Source organism: Puma concolor, chromosome A2, assembly GCF_028749965.1.
Source record: "Puma concolor isolate L17-30 chromosome A2, mPumCon1.1.hap2, whole genome shotgun sequence".
NCBI lineage: Eukaryota > Metazoa > Chordata > Mammalia > Carnivora > Felidae > Puma > Puma concolor.
Genome location: NC_141668.1, coordinates 6,355,742 through 6,376,244, shown reverse-complemented (window position 1 = coordinate 6,376,244; position 20,503 = coordinate 6,355,742). Strand labels below are relative to the sequence as shown.

Below are 20,503 nucleotides of genomic sequence, written 5' to 3'. Positions count from 1 at the left end.
TGTCCTTGAAGCTGAGCTGACTCACATCACTCTCACGTGTGTTCAACCTAAGGGGCCTATGACACCATACAAAGATTTCTCTTCCAGTTGATCACCCCACACCCCATCTGTGTGGTCATCTTAACAGTAACCTGGTTGAGGGACCGCATCAAACTAAAAAGCATCTGCACAGCAAAGGAAACCATCAACAAAATCAAAAGGCAACTTAAGGAACAAGAGAAATTATTTGCAAATCATATATCTGGCAAGAGGTTAATATCCCAAATATATAAAGAACACATACAACTCAATAACAATAAAATCTGATTCAAACCTGAACAGACTACCTGAACAGAAACTTTTCTAAAGAAGTGCTCAACATCAGGGAAATGCAAATTGAAATCACAAGGAGATACCACCTTATACCTGTTAGAATGGCTATCATCAAGAAGACAAGATACAACAATGTTAGGGAGAATATGAAGGGAAAGGAAGCCTTATGCACTGTTGGTAGGAATCTAAGTTGGTGAAGCCATTATGGAAAATAGTATGGAGGTTCCTCAAAAAACTAAAAATACAGGGGCGCCTGGGGGGGGGGGGGTCAGTCGGTTGAGAGTCCAATTCTTGATTTCGACTCAGGACATGATTGCAGGGTCATGGGATCAAGCCCTGCACTGAGCATCAAGCCTGCTTGGGAATCTCTCTCTCTCTCTCTCCCTCTCCCTCCCCCTCTCCCTCTCCCTCTCCCTCTCCCTCTCCCTCTCCCTCTCCCTCTCCACCACTTGTACACGTACTCTCTCTTTCTCTCTTTCTCTGTAAATTAAAAAAAAGATTTAAAAAAATAAATGTAAATACAACCACCATATGATCCAGCAATCTCACTTCTGGGTATAAACCCAAAGGAAGTGACATCAGGATCTTGAAGAGATCTCTGCACCCCATGTTTTTTCACAATTATTCACAATAGCCAGGATGTGGAAACAACCCAAATATCATTCACCCAATAGATAAAGAAGATGTAGGGTGTGTGTGTGTGTGAATATTTTTATATTCCATTGTGTGTATGTGTGTGCATAGGCATGCATGTAAACATGGAATATTTTTCAGCCACAAGAAAGAAGGAAGTCCTGCCCTTTGTGACAACGTGGATGGACCTTGAAGGCATTATGCTCAGCGAAAGAAACCAGACAGAGAAAGAAATATTGTATGATCTCATTTATATGCAGAATCTAAAAAATCCAAACTTATAGAAACAGAAAGGAAAATGGTGGTTATTGGGGGTGGGGAGAAGGGGGAGATGTTGGTCAGGGGGTGAAAACCTCCAGTTTTTACCCAGAACAAACAAGTTCCGGGGATCTAATGCACAGCCCTGGGATTATAGATAACAATACCATAGTATGTATTTGAAAGTTGCTAAGGAGGAGATCTTGAATGTTCTCACCACACAAAAAGAAATGGTAGTTGTGTGATGCGATGAGGGTATGCTAAGGTTACAGTGGTAATCGCATTGCAACATTTAAGTACATCCAATCAAAGGTGTTGTGCATTTTACACTTATACCATGTTGTAAGTTAATGATATTCCAGTAAATCTGGGAAAAAATAGTAACCTGGTTGAAACCTCACCCTGGAGCAGGGTTTTTTTCTTAGATTGCCAACAGCAATTAACCAAAACTCTTCTGACCTCTGGACTTCTAACATGTCTTCTACCCCCCTTTGCCACATGATCTGTTTATCCATTCACTCTGAAAACAAAACAGGAGAACCCACTGTCTGTATGCCAGGCACTGTATTGGGTTCTGTAGCTTTGAAAAAATGGAGATGCTGACTTGAGTCCCTGCCCACAAGGAGGTGGCAGAGGAGGCCAACCTGTGACCAGAGACCTGCCCGGTGACAGAAGAACACAGTAAGAGAGCCAGACGCGTGCCCTGGATGCAAAGGGAAACCACAGCTGCCTGGAGCGTGTAAAACAGGTCAAGAGAGGGCCGTGGTGCTGAGCCTTGACTGCCGGAGCCGGTAAGTGAAGGAGGAGAGAGAACAAAGGGGCGAGGGAAGAAAGGGGCAAGGGCCAGGAGCGGCCCCCCAAGCCAGGCTAGACAGAAGGAGCAGGGGGCGGGAGGCACTTTGGAGGTGAGTGGTGTTCCAAGAAAAACAGGAAGATTGAGCTGGGTGGTCAGGGGTGTTTCATGCCAATAAATAAGTTTACATTTTACCCAGTAGGCAGCTGGAACCCCCCAAAGCAGGGAAAGGGCCACAGTCAGAGTTGTGTTCTCACAAAAGCATGGAGAACAGGTTGGGAGATCCAGGTGAGAGTCGGAGGGGGAGGCCACCCGCTTCCAGGTACAGATCAGGAGGGCTTCACACAGACCAATGGCTCTCTGCAGGAGGGCGTTTTTGCCCCCCAGGAGATAGAGGGGTACCTCGGAGATATCGCGGGTTCCGTTCCAGACCACTGCAGAAAAGCTAATATTGCAATAAAGTGAGTCAAGGGAGGTGTTGGTTTCCCGGTGCACGGAAGGCACGTTTGCACCACACGTTTGCGGCGTGTGACGTGTGCCCCAGCACCGCGGCCAAAACGACAGTGGACACACCTCCGTGAAAAGAGACTTTATTGCTGAAACGTGATAACCACCGTCTGAGCTTCCAGCGGGTCCTAATCCTCTTGCTGGAGGGGGTCCTGTCCGACGGTGACAGCTGCTGACCGGGCAGGGTGGTGGGCGCTGAAGGCCGGGGTGGCTGTGCAGTGTCTGAAAATAAGACAGCGGGGACGTTGGCTGCACCGGGTGGCTCTTCCCGTCACGAATGATTTCTCTGTGGCGGGCGGTGCTGTTTGATGGCATTTTACCCAGAGAACTTTCCCCGAACCGGGGTCTGTCCTCTCAGCCCCCGCGGCTGTTTCCCCAGCCAGGCTTCCGGAACGTTCCAAATCCCTTGTGACCGTGTCTTCGAGGCATCTCCACCGGGAGGAGATGCCACCTCAGGAAGTCGCTTTCTGTGCCCCTCCTCGTCCGTCCAGGTTTCATCCTGAGATGGTGGCGACCCCGTCCCCTCTTCAGGCTCCACTTCTGATCCCAGTTCTCTTGCTGTTTCTACCGCGTCTACAGTGACTCCACTGAGGTCCTGAACCCTCCATGTCCTCACCAGGAGGGTTGGAATCACCTTCTTCCAAACTCCAGATTATGTTGATAATCTGATCTCTTCCTGTAATCACGAATGTTCTTAATGGCTTCTAGAACGGTGAATCCTTCCCAGAAGGTTTTCAGTCGCCTTCAGATCCATCTGAGGAGTCCAAGTGTGGCTGGTGTGGCCTTCTGTCCAGACCCCTGCAACTCTCTCCACAGGAGCAGGAGGCCTTGTTGCCTCTTACCACCCATGTGTTCCCGGAGGAGCGCTTTTCATTTCCTTCCTGAGCGTTTCCTTCCACTTTCACGACTTGGCTCACTGATGCCCAAGACCTAGCTTCTGACCCACCTTGGTTTTCAAAATGCCTTCCACACTGAGCTCAGTCACGTCTAGTTTTTTTTTTCCCCTAATTGAATAAGAATTTTTTTTAATATGAAATTTATTGTCAAATTGGTTTCCATACAACACCCAGTGCTCACCCCAACAGGTGCCCTCCTCAATGCCCATCACCCACCTTCCCCTCCCTCCTACCCCCCATCAACCCTTAGTTTATTCTCAGTTTTTAAGAGTCTCTTATGGTTGGCCTCCTTCCCTCTCTATAACTTTTTTTCCCCATTCCCCTCCCCCATGGTCTTCTGTTAAGTTTCTCAGGATCCACATAAGAGTGAAAACATATAGTATCTGTCTTTCTCTTATGACTTATTTCACTTAGCATAACACTCTCCACTTCCATCGCAGAGTGGCTGCACCAGTTTGCATTCCCACCAACAGTGCAAGAGGGTTCCCGTTTCTCCACATCCTCGCCAGCATCTATAGTCTCCTGATTTGTTCATTTTAGCCACTCTGACTGGCGTGAGGTGGTATGTCAGTGTGGTTTTGATCTGTATTTCCCTGATGAGGAGAGACATTGAACATTTTTCATGTGCCTGTTGGCCATCTGGGTGTCTTCTTTAGAAAAGTGTCTATTCATGTCTTCTGCCCATTTCTTCACTGGATTATTTGTTTTTCGGGTGTGGAGTTTGGTGAGTTCTTTATAGATTTTGGATACTAGCCCTTTGTCGGATATGTCATTTGCAAATATCTTTTCCCATTCCTTCAGTTGCCTTTTAGTTTTGTTGATTTTAAAGTGAGAGACATATGACCCTTCCTTTCACTCGCACACTTAGGGGCCACTGTGGGTGGTTAATTGGCCTCATTTCCATATTGTTGCATCTCAGGGACTAGGAGGGCCTGAGCAGAGGGAGATGGATGGGAGAAGGGACAGGTGGTGGAGCGGCCAGACCACCCGTGACGTGTAGCCATTAAATCCACCTTCTCATATGGGTGCAGTTTGAGATGCCCCGTAACAGTTACAGCAGTCACATCCAGGATCCCTAAACACCGATCACCAATAGCAAATACAATAATAATGAAAACATTTGAAATAATGTGAGAATGACCAAAATCTGACACAGAGACACGAAGTGAGCAAATGTTGGAAAAACGGCCCCGATAGACTTGCCCAATGCAATGGTTGCCCCAAACCTTCCATTTGTATAAAACGCAGTATCTGCATGGGGCAATATGGCGAAATACAAGAAAACAAATAGGCCTCTGCTTGTCAATGTCCCAAGACTTTTCTGGTTGTCACAACCGGGGCGGGGAGCGGGGGCGACCGGCATCTAGTGAATAGAGGCCAGGATGCCGCTAAAGGTGCCATGGTGCATAGGACAGAATTCACAACACAGAATTGTCAGACTCAAAATATCAATAGTACCAGGGTCCCTCATGACCAATGACCCTGCATTCAGAAGGTGGTGGAATTTTCCCTTTGCAAACCAGCCTTCCCTAATCAGAGATAAAGCTTATGATGTCCCTCATTAGCCCAGAGATCTAATCAAGGGATTCGGCTGCCCTCCCCTGCAGCCCCCCACCCTGCTCTGGGACCCCCAGTGAAGCTGGGGAGGCCCCTGTGAAGCTCTTTCTTTCCCACTCTCTAGATGATCTCCAATTATCTCTGGTGTGCTGTGACTTTCTAGAAACAGCGTCAAGATTTAGCAATGGGAAAACTGAGCTGTGATCTCTGGCCTACCAACCCTGGACACTAGACCCATCTTCACATATTCCGCTGCCCCTCCCCGCCAGAACAGGCCTGCTGCCCCCTACGTCATCCCCAAGGCCATCAGCTCTGCCCCTTTAAGAGAGGCAGGTGGCCCAGAACTTAAAGGACTCAGTCTTTGCCCAAGTGTTATCTGTAACAGTTGTCAATCATTAACCCCAAGAAGAGAGAGACTTATTTCAGAAACCAAGGTCACCCACAATGGGGAGGGACGAGAGCCAAACACAGAGCATGATGAGCTAGGGAAAAGAGCTGCTAACAAAGCAATGAGGCCGAATTCCAGAACTTCACACCTCAACTCCCCCGCCTAAGTCAAAAACAATGGCTTCACCCAGCACTCTGCCCAAGAAGCGTTCGTTTTGTCTCCGGTTCCTTGAGGTCGTTCCTAAAGACACCTCTGTCCCGCATGGTCTCCCCTGCATTCCCTCAGGCTTCTCCCACCCCCACATTTCCACAGGAGTGCACAATGTGGTCCTCACCCTGTCCACACCATCTGGGACATCTCCACCTCTGCCTTCCTGGGCACAGTGCCCCATTCTGCCTAGAACCCCCACCCTACTCAGGGTCCCAGGAGCACACTACATCTCAGCACCAAGGCTCCGCTCCTCCCTGACCCCTGCCCAGGGCACCCTCCTCCTCCTCAGTCCCTCATACACCCCAAGACCCCACTCAGGCTCTTATCTGTGAGCCCTTGGGTCAGCAGCCCTGAGCTCAGGGCTCAGAATTCACTCGCCTGCCGTGGACTGGAATCTGAAAGGGGGGACATGTAAAGAGGTTGTGATGAATTGAATGATGTCCCCCAAATTTCATATCCTTCCTGGAACCTCAGACTGTGACCTTATTTGGAAATAGGGTCGCTACAGATGTAATCAGTGAAGATGAAGTAGGGCAGGCCCTGAATTAAGTAACTGGTGTCTTTATAAGAGGAGGGACCCAGAGACAGAGAACCACAGAAAACACCAGGTGACAATGGGGGCAGAGGTGGGGTGATGTGTCTACAAGCCAAGGAAGCAAGGGACACCAAGGGTTGGCTGTGACCCTAGAAGCTAGAAGAGGCCAGGAGGGACTTCCCCGAGGACCTTCAGAGGGAGCCTGTTCCTGCCAACACCTTCATCTCAGATTTTCAGTCTTCAAAACTGTAAGGAAAAAGTGTTCTGTTGTTTTAAGCCCCACAGTTAGTCGTGCTTGGCTGCCACGGCCCTGGGAATGTGGTGTGAAGGGGCCGGAGCCTAGACTGGGAGAGTCTTGCAGTCCCGAGGGGCATCTCTTTCTAAACTCCGGCAGAACTCACCCTCGGGCATGGCTCGTGTCACTTTTATTCTGTGCTACCTGTCCTGTGATTTACCTTTCCGTGTACACTTTGGGTTGGCCTTTACATGAAAAGGGAGATTCAGGCTTGTACGTCCCACCTCCCTGCCTGCCTACAAAAGTACTCCTGTCCTCGTCCTTCATCCCCCAGGTGGGAGGCCTGCGATGCTTCCTGTCCCTCTACCTGTCCTCTCTACCTTGTCCCCTTTACCTGTCCCCTCTACCCTGTCCCCTCTACCTATCCTCTCTACCCTGTCCTCTCTACCTGTCCCCTCTACCCTATCCCCTCTACCCTGTCCTCTCTACCTGTCCTCTCTACCCTGTCCCTTCCACCCTGTCCCCTCTACCCTGTCCCCTCTACCCTGTCCCCTCTACCCTGTCCTCTCTACCTATGCTCTCTACCCTGTCCTCTCTACCTGTCCTCTCCACCCTGTCCCCTCTACCCTGTCCCCTCTACCCTGTCCCCTCTACCCTGTCCTCTCTACCTATGCTCTCTACCCTGTCCTCTCTACCTGTCCTCTCCACCCTGTCCCCTCTACCCTGTCCTCTCTACCCTGTACCCTCTACCCTGTACCCTCTACCCTGTCCTCTCCACCCTGTCCCCTCTACCCTGTCCTCTCTACCCTGTACCCTCTACCCTGTCCCCTCTACCTGTCCTCTCTACCCTGTCCTCTCTACCTGTCCTCTCCACCCTGCCCTCTCCACCCTGTCCCCTCCACCCTGTCCCCTCTACCCTGTCCCCTCTACCCTGTCCTCTCTACCTGTCCTCTCTACCCTGTCCCCTCTACCCTGTCCTCTCTACCTGTCCTCTCCACCCTGTCCTCTCCACCCTGTCCCCTCTACCTATCCTCTCTATCCTGTTCTACCTGTCCCCTCTACCCTGTCCCCTCTACCCTGTCCTCTCTACCTGTCCCCTCTACCCTATCCCCTCTACCCTGTCCTCTCTACCTGTCCCCTCTACCCTGTCCTCTCTACCTGTCCTCTCTACCCTGTCCCCTCCACCCTGTCCCCTCTACCCTGTCCCCTCTACCCTGTCCCCTCTACCCTGTCCTCTCTACCTGTCCTCTCTACCTGTCCTCTCTACCTGTCCCCTCTACCTATCCACTCTATCCTGTCCTCTTTACCTGGCCTCTCTACCCTGTCCCCTCTACCTGTCCCCTCTACCCTGTCCTCTCTACCTGTCCTCTCCACCCTGTCCCCTCTACCCTAAGATGATAACGTGCAGCCACTCGCCTTTCTTCTCAGACGCTTCTTTTATGTATTTACAGACATCCATTACAGAATTAAGCATGTACCCCAGTGCATAGACCTAATCATCACTGGCCATGCAAAGTCTCCCCTGTCTCTCTTATGTGTGTATGTATGTACATATGCATATGTATTGGTGCATGGATGTGTCTGTACGCACATGTGTGTGTGTGCATCTATGTGGGCATACACGTGCTTGTGGGTGTGTGTGCATGTGTGTGTGTGTCCCCACTCCACCTTCCCCAGGCAACATTTCCTGGGGAAGCGTCTATCCTTTTATTTGCATCTGTTCTTAAAAATATGTCAGTTGCTCTGTGTGCACATGCTTTAATTTATGTAATGGTATTGTGCTCTATCATTCATCCTGTTTCTTCCTACGTTCTTTTTTCTTTAATGTTTATTTATTTTTGAGAGAGAGAGAGAGAGAGACCATGCGGGGCTCGAACCCATAAGCAGAACCGTGAGATCATGACCTAAGCTGAAGTCGGAAGCCTAACAGACTGAGCCACCCAGGTGCCCCTCCTCTTACATTCTTAAGACCCACCCCAGTGAGTGGCTGTGTGGACCACTCCGTTGCTTCCACCAACTGCACGGTACCCCACGGTGCACACTGACCGCCTCTCGCTGGCTGCCTGTCCTGGTGATGGACACCCAGATGGCCTCCAGCTCCCATTTCCACCACAGTGTGTGTCTGAGTCCTACCTGGTGGATCTGCGGGTGAATGTGTGGCGTGTTCGCCACAAGTAGCATCCCTGAGTCCCGTAGGGTGTGCAGCTATCTAGGTGCCCACATACTGGGCCGGTCCTCCCGAAGGCTCTATCATCCGCATGCCTCCTCACGGCCTCTGCTCGAGCTACCCGTTTTGCCACATCTCCACCACCTTGCTTTCTCATTCCTGCCAGCAACAGGCATGAAATGAGATCTTGTTGTCAAATAATCACATCGTTCTAATCCCCACCACATGGGAGCATCTCCTCATGTCCCTGGACCATTTTGGTTTCCTCTTCTGTAAGTTGCCCCGAGGTTCCTTGCTTCTTCTTCCTGGCTTATTTGTAGGAGCTCCTAGATATAGTCCCTGTCTTTGTTTTAAAAGCAGCTTTCTTGAGGGGCGCCTGGGTGGCGCAGTCGGTTGAGCGTCCGACTTCAGCCAGGTCACGATCTCGCGGTCCGTGAGTTCGAGCCCCGCGTCGGGCTCTGGGCTGATGGCTCAGAGCCTGGAGCCTGTTTCCGATTCTGTGTCTCCCTCTCTCTCTGCCCCTCCCCCGTTCATGCTCTGTCTCTCTCTGTCCCAAAAATAAATAAATGTTGAAAAAAAAAATTTAAAAGCAGCTTTCTTGAGCTATTCACATACCATACAATCCACCGGTAAAGTTAATAACCAATGGATTTTAGTATGTTCACAGAAATGTGCAACATGTACCACTGTCAAGTTTAGAACATTGTCATCCACACACGAAGAAACTCCATATCCATTAGCTATCACTCCTACCCTGCTCCCCAGCCCTCGGCAATCACGAATTCTACTTTCTGCCTCTATAGATTAGCTTATTCTGGACATTTCATTTAAGTGGAAGCATATACTATGTAGTCTTCTTTAACTGGCTTCTTTCATTTAGCATATTTTTTAAGATTCATCCATACTGTAGCATGTATCAGTATTTCACTCTTCTTTTCTTTTTTTTAATGTTTTTATTCATTTTTGAGAGAAAGAGAGACAGAGCATGAGTGAAGAAGGGGCAGAGAGAGAGACACACAGAATCCAAAGCAGGCCGCAGGATCAGAACTGTCAGCACAGAGCCCGATGTGGGGCTCGAACCCATGAAACGTGAGATCATGACCTAACTTCACCTTTTTTTTTTACGTTTATTTATTCTTTGAGACAGAGAGAGACAGAGCATGAATGGGGGAGGGGCAGAGAGGGACGGAGACACAGAATCAGAAGCAGGCTCCAGGCTCCGAGCCACCAGCCCAGAGCCCGACGCGGGGCTCGAACTCACGGACTGCGAGATCGTGACCTGAGCTGAAGTCAGACACTTAACCGACTGAACCACCCAGACGCCCCACTTCACCCTGTTTCAATGCCAAATACCATTCCAGTGTTTATCCATTCATCAGGTGACAGACCTTTGGGTTTTTTCTACCTTTTGGCTGCTAGGAGTAACTGTGCTATGAACATCTGTTACAAGTTTCTGTGTGGACATATGTTTTCATTTCTCTTGGGTATTTAGATGGTAGCTCTGTGTTTAACTGTTGGAGGAAGTGCCAACAATTTCCACAGTGGCTGCTCCATTTACATTCCCATCCGCAGTGCATGAGCGTTCTGATTTCTCCACATCCTCACCAACACTCGTTTTCTGGCTTTTTGACTCCAGCCAACCTGGTGGGTGTGAGGTCATAACTCATTATAATTTCGATTTGCATTTCCTTGATAGCTAATGATATGGGCATCTCTTCAAGTGCTTTTTGGTCATTTGTGTATCTTCTTTGGAGAAATATGTATTCACATCCTTTGCCCACTTTTTTCATTGAGTTGTCTTTTTTCTTATTGAGTTGCAAGTCCTTTATCAGGTATATAATTTGCAAATCGTTTTCTCATATTCTCTGGGTTGTCTTCACTTTCTTGATGGTGTCCCTTGAAATACAAAAGTTTATGATTTTGGTGAGGTCTGGTTTGTCTGTTTTTTCTTCGGTTGTTTCTGCTTTTGAGCCATGGCTAGGAATCCCTCCTAACTCAAAGTCAAGAAGATTTATTCTGGGGTACCTGGGTGGCTCAGTCAGTTAAGTGTCCAACTCTTGATTTCAGCTCAGATCATGATCTCACAGTCGTGCGACCAAACTCCACTCGGGACTCCACATTGAGCGTGGAGCCCACTTGGGATTCTCTCTTTTCCTCTCCCTCTGCCCCACCCCTGCTTGCTCTCGCTCTCTCTCAAAATAAACAATTTTTTTAAAAAGAACTCAAAAAATGAAGACTTATTCCTATGTTTTCTTCTAAGCGTTTTATAGTTTGGCTTTTACATGACGTCTTTGATCCATTTTGAGTTAATTTTTGTGTATAGTGTGAGCTAAGGGTCAAACTTCATTCTTTTATGTGTGGTCCCTCTCTGTTCTAATCTTTACAAGTATCTTTTCCTGATCTGTCCTCACCCCATTATCCTGGTTATGATGTCTTTTGTAGAACGGAAACAGACTGCACTTCTCAATGTCAAGTTGTTCCTATAACTCTCTTTGTCTCTTTTGGACATCCTCAAGTCTCCATGGTGTTGGTGAGCCCATAATGAAGACTAACCAACCCTCAATCCTTCAGACAATGAAGGAGAAACAATGTAAGAGAAGTCATCACATCAATTATTTTAACCTTTAAAGCTAATCCCTTTCCTTAGAGACACCAAAGGCCTTCCGGAATTGCAAACAAGTAACAGGTTGACTAATTGTTTTCTCCTTCCTTGATCTAGCTGCCAATAAATACCAAAATCACTTGCAATACAAGTAACAGGAAGATAATGATGAGAAATACAAAAGCCACATAAGAACAAAAGAACAGGAAGTCAAGACGTAGTGATGGGGGGAATAATGAACCTCTCCTTCCAAGCCGCACACTATTCCCGATTCTATTCTTTCCCTCTGACCAGGAGCTCTCTCCTTTGCCCACGTTCCCCTTACCATCAAACCTGAGCTACACAGTGCTGCTCCCCTCCCCACTCCCAGGTTCCCCAGCCATCCTGACTGACCTTGTCCCCAGCCAGCTCCTCCCTCCTTTCCCCATAGAGATGGCTAGTAAGACCTTCTGACTAACTTAGGGGCTTCTCCCTCCCAAGCTATTCCATCTCTGGTTCCCTATTCTACATATGGGTCACATTCTCTGTTGTTGATGTTGGTGTCTGTCTCTACCAGCCCCTGCCTTTGTCCATGTAACTGTTTCGAGTGAGGCTGCTTCCTTACTAGTAAACTTGCCCTGGTCTTTATCTCTGACCTCTGAAACTCGCCACCTACTTTTTTTTTAATTTTTTAAGTTTATTTATTTATTTTGACAGAGAACAGAGCCCACGAGCGGGGAAGGGGCAGAAGGTGGGGGGCAGAGAGAATCCCCAAGCAGTCTTTGTGTGCAGTTAGCACAGAGTTCGATGTGGGGCTCAAACTCACAAACCGTGAGATCATGACCCGAGCCAAAGTCAAAAGCTGATGCTTAACTGACTGAGCCACCTAGGCACCCCCAGAAACTCACCACCTACTTTAACAGATGATGGCATTGTGCACGCAGCTCAAAATGGAGAAGATAGCACACAAGTCTCATGGAAGGTCCCCTGCGGCAGGAGGAATGATAGGGAGACAGATCTAGGACCATGTGCTGTTTGGGAAAACAGAAGTGGACTCTGGTCACTACAGTGGTGAAGGACTGAGGAGTTTCCAGACGTGGGTCCTTGAAGGTGTAACAAGAACTTTCCTGGCTGCAGCAGCCAGAGCCCCATGCACGTCCTCACGCTGCTTTATGCCAACTGTGGAACCCCTGAGCTGCAGTTCCTCACCTTGGTCAGCCCATGCCTCGCCCTGTCCCTCCCTCCAGGGCGGGGTCCATGGAGCCATAAAGCTCAAGGAGTCAGAGGCAAAGGCTGGTAGCGGAGGCAAGCCCACAGGGGAACACACAGGTGCGTTCTGATGGGGGATGCAGGGGAAGGGGGGAAGGGGTGAAGGGGTGACTGGTGGGGATGGAAGCAGGGGGAGAAAGGTGTGGAGGGAACGGGCAGGAGAAACACAGACACAGGGGGTGGGTGAGCCAGAATACAAGGGGCAAGAACCCAGAGGAAATGACTCCAGGGTGCAACACACTCGTATGCAACATACACCGCCCAGGGGTGAGATAGGAAAGGCACAGAGAGGGCATGGATGCTGTTCTCAGGGTGCTGGGGATGAGGAGTGGGGAAGAAGGGCATGCCTCACGTTTCCCTGGCTACCAATTCTCCTTCCTCCTGGGGCTTCATTGCCATTGTCCACCTCACCGGCTGCCCGCTTGGATGTCAGAGTAGGAGACTGTACCAAGAAAGGTAAAAGCTAAAAGAACAGCCAAGTTCAGGTTGAAAAGACCACGGATCTCCTCCGCATCTCCCTCCTTAGCAAAGCAGAAAGAAATCTGGACCTAAGAGATTATTAAAAAAAAAAAAAAAAAAAAAGGGGGGGGGGGAGCCTGACCGAGAAGAAGAGACATACGGAGGAACTTAAATGCTTATCACCAAGCGAAAGAAGCCGATCTGGAAAAGCTGCGCAGTGTAGGGTTCCAGCTGCGTGACATCCCAGAGAAGGCAAAACTCTGGAGACAATAAAAGGGTCGGTGGTGGCCACAGGTTTGAGGGAAGGGAGGGATGAACGGATGGAGCACAGAGGATTTTTAGGCCAGAAAAACTGCTCTGTACAATACTATAATGATGGATGCATGTCATGGCACGTTTGCCAAACCCCGTAGAATGTACAACAGCAAGGGTGACCCCTAATGTCGACTGTGGACTTTGGGTGACCTTGGTGTGTCAGTGTGAGTTCATAGATGATAGCAAATGACCCACTTTAGAGAAGAACATTGTTCATTGGGAAGCTGCATATGAGTAGGGGTCAGAGGTACCCGGAAAATCTCTGTATCTTGTGCTCAATTTTGCTGTGATCCTAGAACTGCTCTAAAAAGTAAAATCTACTAAAAAAAAAGGGGCGGGGGGGTGAGCCTTGGCAAATTTAATAGCAGATCACACGCTCACCCCATGTCCTTTTGCTGGCTCTGGATTCACCCAGCAGTCCGAAGTCTCCTGTGAGTCCCTAGGGCGCTCCCACCAGGGCCGGGGGAGAAGATGAGAAACCCAGAGGGGGCTCTAGTGGCTGCCCTGGGGGTGGGAAAATGACGTGAAAAGCCTGACACAGTCCCCCAAAATGGAAGGGGGAGAGGCATCTCCCTGAATGCCACCTGGGATGGCTCCACATTGCGTGGATGGTCTAGCAGCCGCAAGCTGAGGGCTCCACCAGAAGTGTCAAAACATTCTGGAGCAGGGCTGGCCACCCCGTCCGCACCCTCAGAGCCACAGGTCTACAGCCTAATCACAGTCGAATTACTTTACATTGCTTCCATTTTTACGTATGTTGGTATCACAGACCGTATCTTCATAGTTGACTTTAAAAAGAAGAGGAGGGGCACCTGGGTGGCTCAGTCAGTTTAGCGTCCGACTCTTGACTTCGGCTCAGCTCATGATCTCATGGTTCTTGAGTTTGAGCCCCGCATCAGCCTGTCAGCGCAGAGCCTGCTTGGGATTTTCTCTCTCTCTCTCTCTGCCCCTCCCTGATTCATGCGCTCTCTCTCTCCCTCTCTCTCTCAAAATGAATAAATAAACTTAAAAAAAAATTAAAAAGAAGAGTAGCTAGCATTTCTTGGGTGCTTCCTAGAAGGTAGGCATAGTTCTAAACACGTTATCTTTATTGTCCAATTTGTTTCTTGCATCAGTTCTAGAGGTAGCTGTCGCAGCCATTATTTCCATTGTGTAGTTGAAAAAGTGGAGGCCCAGAGACCCTGAGCCACTTGCCCAAGGTCACACAGCTGGTCCTAGTGGTAGCACATACGAGGAGGACCCGAGCACAAGCAGCCTGACCCTGGGGCTGACTCTTTGAACTTCTACACTAAATTTCAAAATGTATCTACATGAAAAATATCATATTGTATCAGAAATGTAGTTTTGCTGTCAATACCTAATGACACAACTAGCACTCAAGGTGGAGAGGTAAGAACCCAAAGTTCTGCCCTGCTGAGCAAATACACAGAAAAGGGCAAAATGAGTTCATTAGGTAAGAAAATGCACAGGACTCGCAGAGGCCTGCAGATGAGCAAGGAGAGGGCAGAATTACAATTGATGGGAAGCACAGACCTGAGCAGCATCGGGGCCCCAGCTGCCATGGAGGCCTGGCTCCCACTGGAATGGGTGAGGGAGGGGGCTGAGGCTGCAGGAAAACCACCCAGCCAAGGGACATCGCTGTGCAGGGCTCGTGGATACTCACTTCCTCCCATAAAACAACTAAGTTCATCTCTGCTACTCCATTCCAGAGCCATGAAGCGAGAGACCCTGGCCCTTGGCTGGGCCATTGCCACCATCTTGGCGCTGCAGACAGTGGCCGCGACCAAGTGCACCCCACGGACCCTGCACCACAAGGCCAGGGTGTTCGAGGACCTGAGTGCCCAAGAGCTGAAGGCCGTGCGCAACTTCCTCTGGTCCCATAAGGAGCTGAGGCTGGAGCCTTCCCGAACACCGACCATGGCCAAGAACTCCGTGTTCCTCATTGAGATGCTGCTGCCCAAGAAGCAACACGTACTGAAACTTCTGGACAAAGGTGGAAGGCCTCCCGCTCGGGAGGCACGTGCCGTCATCTTCTTCGGAGCCCAGGAGCACCCCAACATCACCGAGTTCGCTGTGGGGCCCCTGCCATGGCCCTACTACATGAGAGAGCTGCCCCCCAAGCCTGGGCACCAGGCCACCTGGGCCTCCAGGCCCATCTCCTCGGCGGAGTATGCCCTCCTGGGCCACGCCCTGAAGGAGGCCACGAAGCCCCTGCACCAGTTTTTCCTCGATACCACAGGCTTCTCCTACCAAGATTGTCACTCCCGATGCCTGACTTTCACAGACGTGGCGCCTCGGGGCCTGGCCTCCGGCGAGCGCCGCTCTTGGTTTATCTTGCAGCGCTTTGTAGAAGGCTACTTCTTGCACCCCACTGGGCTGGAGCTCCTCCTGGATCACAGAAGCACCGACGCCCAAAACTGGACGGTGGAGCGGGTCTGGTACAATGGGAAGTTCTACCGGAGCCCGGAAGAGCTGGCGCGGAAGTACGAGGACGGAGAGGTAGACGTGGTGGTTCTGGAGGACCCATCGCCCAAGGGCAAGAGTGAAAAGAGCACGAAGGAACCACCCCTCTTCTCCTCCTACAAGCCACGTGGGGACTTCCCCACCCCCATCAATGTGACTGGCCCCCGCCTGGTCCAGCCCCAAGGTCCCCGCTACCGGCTGGAGGGCAACACCGTGCTCTACGGCGGCTGGAGCTTCTCCTTCAGGCTGCGTTCCTCCTCGGGGCTACAGGTCCTGAACGTGCACTTCGGGTGCGAGCGTGTAGCCTATGAGGTGAGCGTGCAGGAGGCGGTGGCGCTGTATGGAGGACACACGCCTGCGGGCATGCAGACCAAGTACATCGACGTGGGCTGGGGCTTGGGCAGCGTCACTCACGAGCTAGCCCCTGGCATCGACTGCCCGGACACAGCCACCTTCCTAGATGCCCTCCACTACTACGATGCCGATGACCCGGTGCGCTACCCCCGAGCCCTCTGTGTCTTTGAGATGCCCACAGGAGTGCCCCTCAGGCGACACTTCAATTCCAACTTCAGCGGCGGCTTCAACTTCTATGCAGGCCTGCAGGGCCAGGTGCTGGTGCTACGAACAACGTCAACAGTCTACAACTATGACTACATCTGGGACTTCATCTTCTACCCCAACGGGGTGATGGAGGCCAAGATGCATGCCACCGGCTACGTCCATGCCACCTTCTATACCCCAGAGGGGCTGCGCCATGGGACCCGCTTGCACACACACCTGCTTGGCAACATGCACACTCACTTAGTGCATTACCGCGTCGACCTGGATGTGGCAGGTAGGACTTGGGCTCTGGAAAGACCCTACCACCAAACACTTGCATCATAAAATGAGGAGCCTTTGCTAGAAATCTGTGAGCCCCTGAAAAGCAGTGAATGTGACACCCTGCCCTTCCCCAGCAGGGGGGCTGCATTGGCACCCCCGCAAGGGGATGGATTAGGCAGAAAGGTGCACTTGCAGAGGGTTACGGTGGAGACATTGCCTTGGAGTATAGGAAATGTCGCTGCCCAGCACCCTAAGATTCATCCACAATACTCCTTGTCTCCTGGATTGATGATGTCCCCATAGAATATGGCAGGGGCATCATGACAGACTTGGCTTGACCTCAAATCACTATCAGAACAGGCCTGACTCGGAGTCTTCTCCTCATTCCTCCACGGTTTCTTGGTTTTAATCCCTTCCTCCTACCCTTACAGCAAGCTCGGTGTGCATCCCCAAGATCCTCTGTGCTCCTCTCCTGGTGGTTTGCTCTCAGAGGGCGTCTGGGATGGGGATCCGAGCACAGAATGAGGATATTTCAGGTCAGGGGGCTTGGTTCTCATCCTCCTTCTTCCTGCACACCTGTAGGCACCAAAAATAGCTTCCAGACCCTGCAGATGAAGCTAGAAAATATCACCAATCCCTGGAGCCCCAGACACCAGCTGGTGCAGCCGACCCTGGAGCAGACAAGTTACCACCGGGAGCGCCAGGCGGCCTTTCGCTTCAGACAGCCTCTGCCCAAGTACCTGCTCTTTGCCAGTCCCAGGGAGAACCGCTGGGGCCATAAGCGCAGCTACCGACTTCAGATCCACTCCATGGCCGACCAGGTGCTGCCCCTGGGTTGGCAGGAGGAGCAGGCTATCACCTGGGCCAGGTAAGGGAGGCTTGGGAGGCAGAGAAGGGCCCCAGGCTCCTCTCAGTGTTCAAATGTCTGTGTGCATCCATGTTTCTATCTACGAGATTCTGAGTCCTCTCGGTGGTGTCTCTGGACCTGCGAGCACGTGTGTGTCTGGGGCTCTGTGTTTGGGGAGGGGGGAGGGGGGGAGGGCCCTGCCAAGCACCAAAGCCTCGGTTGACGTTCGGTCAGTCTGGCTGACGCCCCGGAGATGATCTCACATTTGGGGGAAGGCAGTAACTTTCCGCCATCGTTCGGAAGGGCTGGGAGGTTCCCTGGCCCCCAAAGCCACCTGGTATCTCTTCTGGGCAGGTACCCCCTGGCCGTGACCAAGTACCGGGAATCAGAAGTGTGCAGCAGCAGCATCTATAACCAGAATGACCCCTGGGACCCACCTGTGGTCTTTGAGGAGTTTCTTAAAAACAATGAGAACATCGAAAATGAGGTACTGGCCCCGCCTTCCCCAAGCCCTAGCCCGAGACCAGATCTGTGCCCGGTTCCAAGATGGACGGCAGCCACTCACCATGTGGCGGGCAAGCTCAGTGGTCTGCCCCTTAAAAATGGGGTCTGAGGGGGGCGCCTGGGTGGCTCAGTCGGTTGAGCTTCCGACTTCGGCTCAGGTCGTGATCTCACAGCTCGTGGGTTCAAGCCCCGCATCAGGCTCTGTGCTGGCAGCTCAGAGCCTGGAGCCTGCTTCAGATTCTGTGTCTCCTCTCTCTGACCCTCCCCCACTCACACTTTGTCTCACTCTGTTTCTCAAAAACAAATAAATGTAAAAAAAAATTTTTTTAATGGGGTCTGAGGGGGCTGCCCACCCCTCTCCTCTCTGAGCTTCCCCTGCCCTGCCCACCCCTCTTTCCCACAGGACTTGGTGGCCTGGGTCACAGTGGGCTTCCTGCACATCCCCCACTCAGAGGACATCCCTAACACTGCCACACCAGGGAACTCCGTGGGCTTCCTGCTCCGGCCTTTCAACTTCTTCGATGAGGACCCATCCCTGGCGTCCAGAGACCCCGTGATCGTGTGGCCGCGGGACGGTGGCCCCAACTACGTCCAGCGCTGGATCCCTGAGGAGGAGGGGGACTGCTTAATGCCTGACCCTTTTAGTTATAATGGGACTTACAGGCCTGTGTGAAGGACCCCCAGCTAACCCCACCTAGAAGCCCAAGTGCCCCCCAGGGACAGGCAACAAACCCCTCAGGCTCCACTCCTTGTGCTGCTTCTTGCGGGAGGCACAGGGGACGAGGCCACACAGTAGGTCATGCATGTGAGATACACTCAGATGAGAAAGCAAGTGGCCTTGACCTCCCTTCACCTTGGTCCACTCCACCCCAGAAAAGACCTCTATTACTAGGGCAAATGACACTCACCGAAATATTAGATTTACCTAGCAGATTGGCTTTAAAAAATAGACCGACAGCTGCGTCTTGGGAGTCTGCCGGGGCCTCTGGGATGTCGCTGATGGGCATGCAAAGTGATTCAGCCAAGGAAGACGCTGCAGAAAGCACCTTTACCCCGTGACACACTGATCCAACTCCTAGGGCTTTAACGCAGAGATCTAGCTACCAACACGGGGAAAACATGCGCATGTGTGATTCACTACGGTAGCCAAGTCTGGAAGCAACCCAAATATCCATCTACTAGTGAGATCCTGCAGGTCTGAATAAACAATGCTGCATCCACACAACACAATTCCAGGTGATTGTGAAAGAAATTGTATGGGCGAGGACATTCTCTGCACTGGTGGAGAAAGGTCTTGGGGGTCTATACATGCCCTAGAAAGACAGGCAGGAAGATACTAATGAAATTGGTTGCCTGTCACACACAATTAGTGTGTAACAAAATACCACGGGCTGGGTGCCTTATAAACAGCAGAAGTTTATGGCTCGCAGTTCTGGAGGCTGAAGTCCAAGATCAGGGAGCCAGCGTGGGCAGGGGGAGGGCCCTGCTCTGGGTTGCAGACCTGATTTCTGGATGTATCCTCACTCAGAGGAAGAGGGAGGGGGGTGGAAGGGTGGAGCAGAGGGAAGGACGGGGAGGGCGGGGCAATGGAGGGGCAGGTCAGTTTCTGGGTTCCTCCAGGCCCTGCCCACCCTAGGGAGAGCAATAATCACCCACACAGCCACTGCCAGGGTGCCTTCTCTCCAGTGCTGACTTCTTGTTGTTGTTTTCAATGTTTATTTATTTTTGAGAGACACAGAGACAGAGAGACAGAGTGCAAGTGGGGAAGGGGCAGAGAGAGAGAAGGAGACAGAATCTGAAGCAGGCTCCTGGCTCCGAGCTGTCAGCACAGAGCCCGACGTGGGGCTTGAATCCACAACCCGCGAGATTATGACCTGAGCCAAAGTCGGATGCTTCACCAAATGAGCCACCCAGGTGCCCCTAAAATTTGGATTTTAATGGTTTCGAATGGGTACTATATTCTCAGGATTAAAAAATAAAAACATGATCTCGCGGTTCGTGAGTTCAAGCCCCGCATCAGGCTCTGTGCTGACAGCTCGGAGCCTGGAGCCTGCTTCGGATTCTGTGTCTCCCTCTCTCTTGGCCCCACCCCTGCTCATGCTCTGTCTCTCTCTTAAAAATAAATAAAACATGAAAAATAAATAAATAAATAAATAAAATCCAAATTTTAAAAGAGAAAAGGAGGGGAACGGGAGGGACTCCCGTTGCTCATTGATGGAACTGATGGAGAAAGCAGCCTTCTTCTTCCTGGGTCCCTACTTCTCCCCAGACTTTCTCCTCCAATCCCAAAGAGAAAGCATGGGGAATATAATCAGCCCACAGATGCAGTTCTCTCTTCCCTATCACACCCCTGAATGAAGATCTGGGAGTTGGCCAACCCGTCCCATTCCTGTTCTTCATCATCCATCCAATTGTGGGGGGAGGGGTAGCCATCATTTTCTCCTTGCCTTGCACCTCACTGGTAGGAAGATCTGAGACTGGAGTCTGGGCTTTGGAGGGGCTAGAGAAAAGCTCCCCCACTTCCCTTATCTACTGTAGTCTCCCCTAAAGAGAAGCTGCGTGGGCTCGTCCACTAGGCTGGGGGACCCACCCCTAGCTGACCATTAGTGTGACCTTGCTTTCCTTTGCCATATTGTTCTGGTTGCCTGTTCCTACCCAGGGAATCTGGTGGGAAGGCGTGGCTGTGGTCCGGGCAACATTAGTCTGGGTTCCCTGGTGCCCAAGGGATGTTAATTAAGCAAACAAACGTTCG

The 20,503-nt window shown here is 51.0% G+C and overlaps 1 protein-coding gene across 1 annotated transcript; it reads left to right on the top strand.

Moving 5' to 3' along the window:
- The first annotated feature begins 1,703 nt into the window (after positions 1–1,703).
- On the top strand, positions 1,704–19,909 carry AOC1 (amine oxidase copper containing 1). The gene is made up of 5 exons (XM_025929851.2): positions 1,704–1,994; positions 14,825–16,413; positions 16,983–17,268; positions 17,602–17,734; positions 18,155–19,909. The coding sequence occupies exons 2-5, from the start codon at positions 14,829–14,831 to the stop codon at positions 18,422–18,424; spliced, it is 2,274 nt and encodes a 757-aa protein (XP_025785636.1). The 5' UTR covers positions 1,704–1,994; positions 14,825–14,828; the 3' UTR covers positions 18,425–19,909.
- Positions 19,910–20,503: the final 594 nt, after the last annotated feature.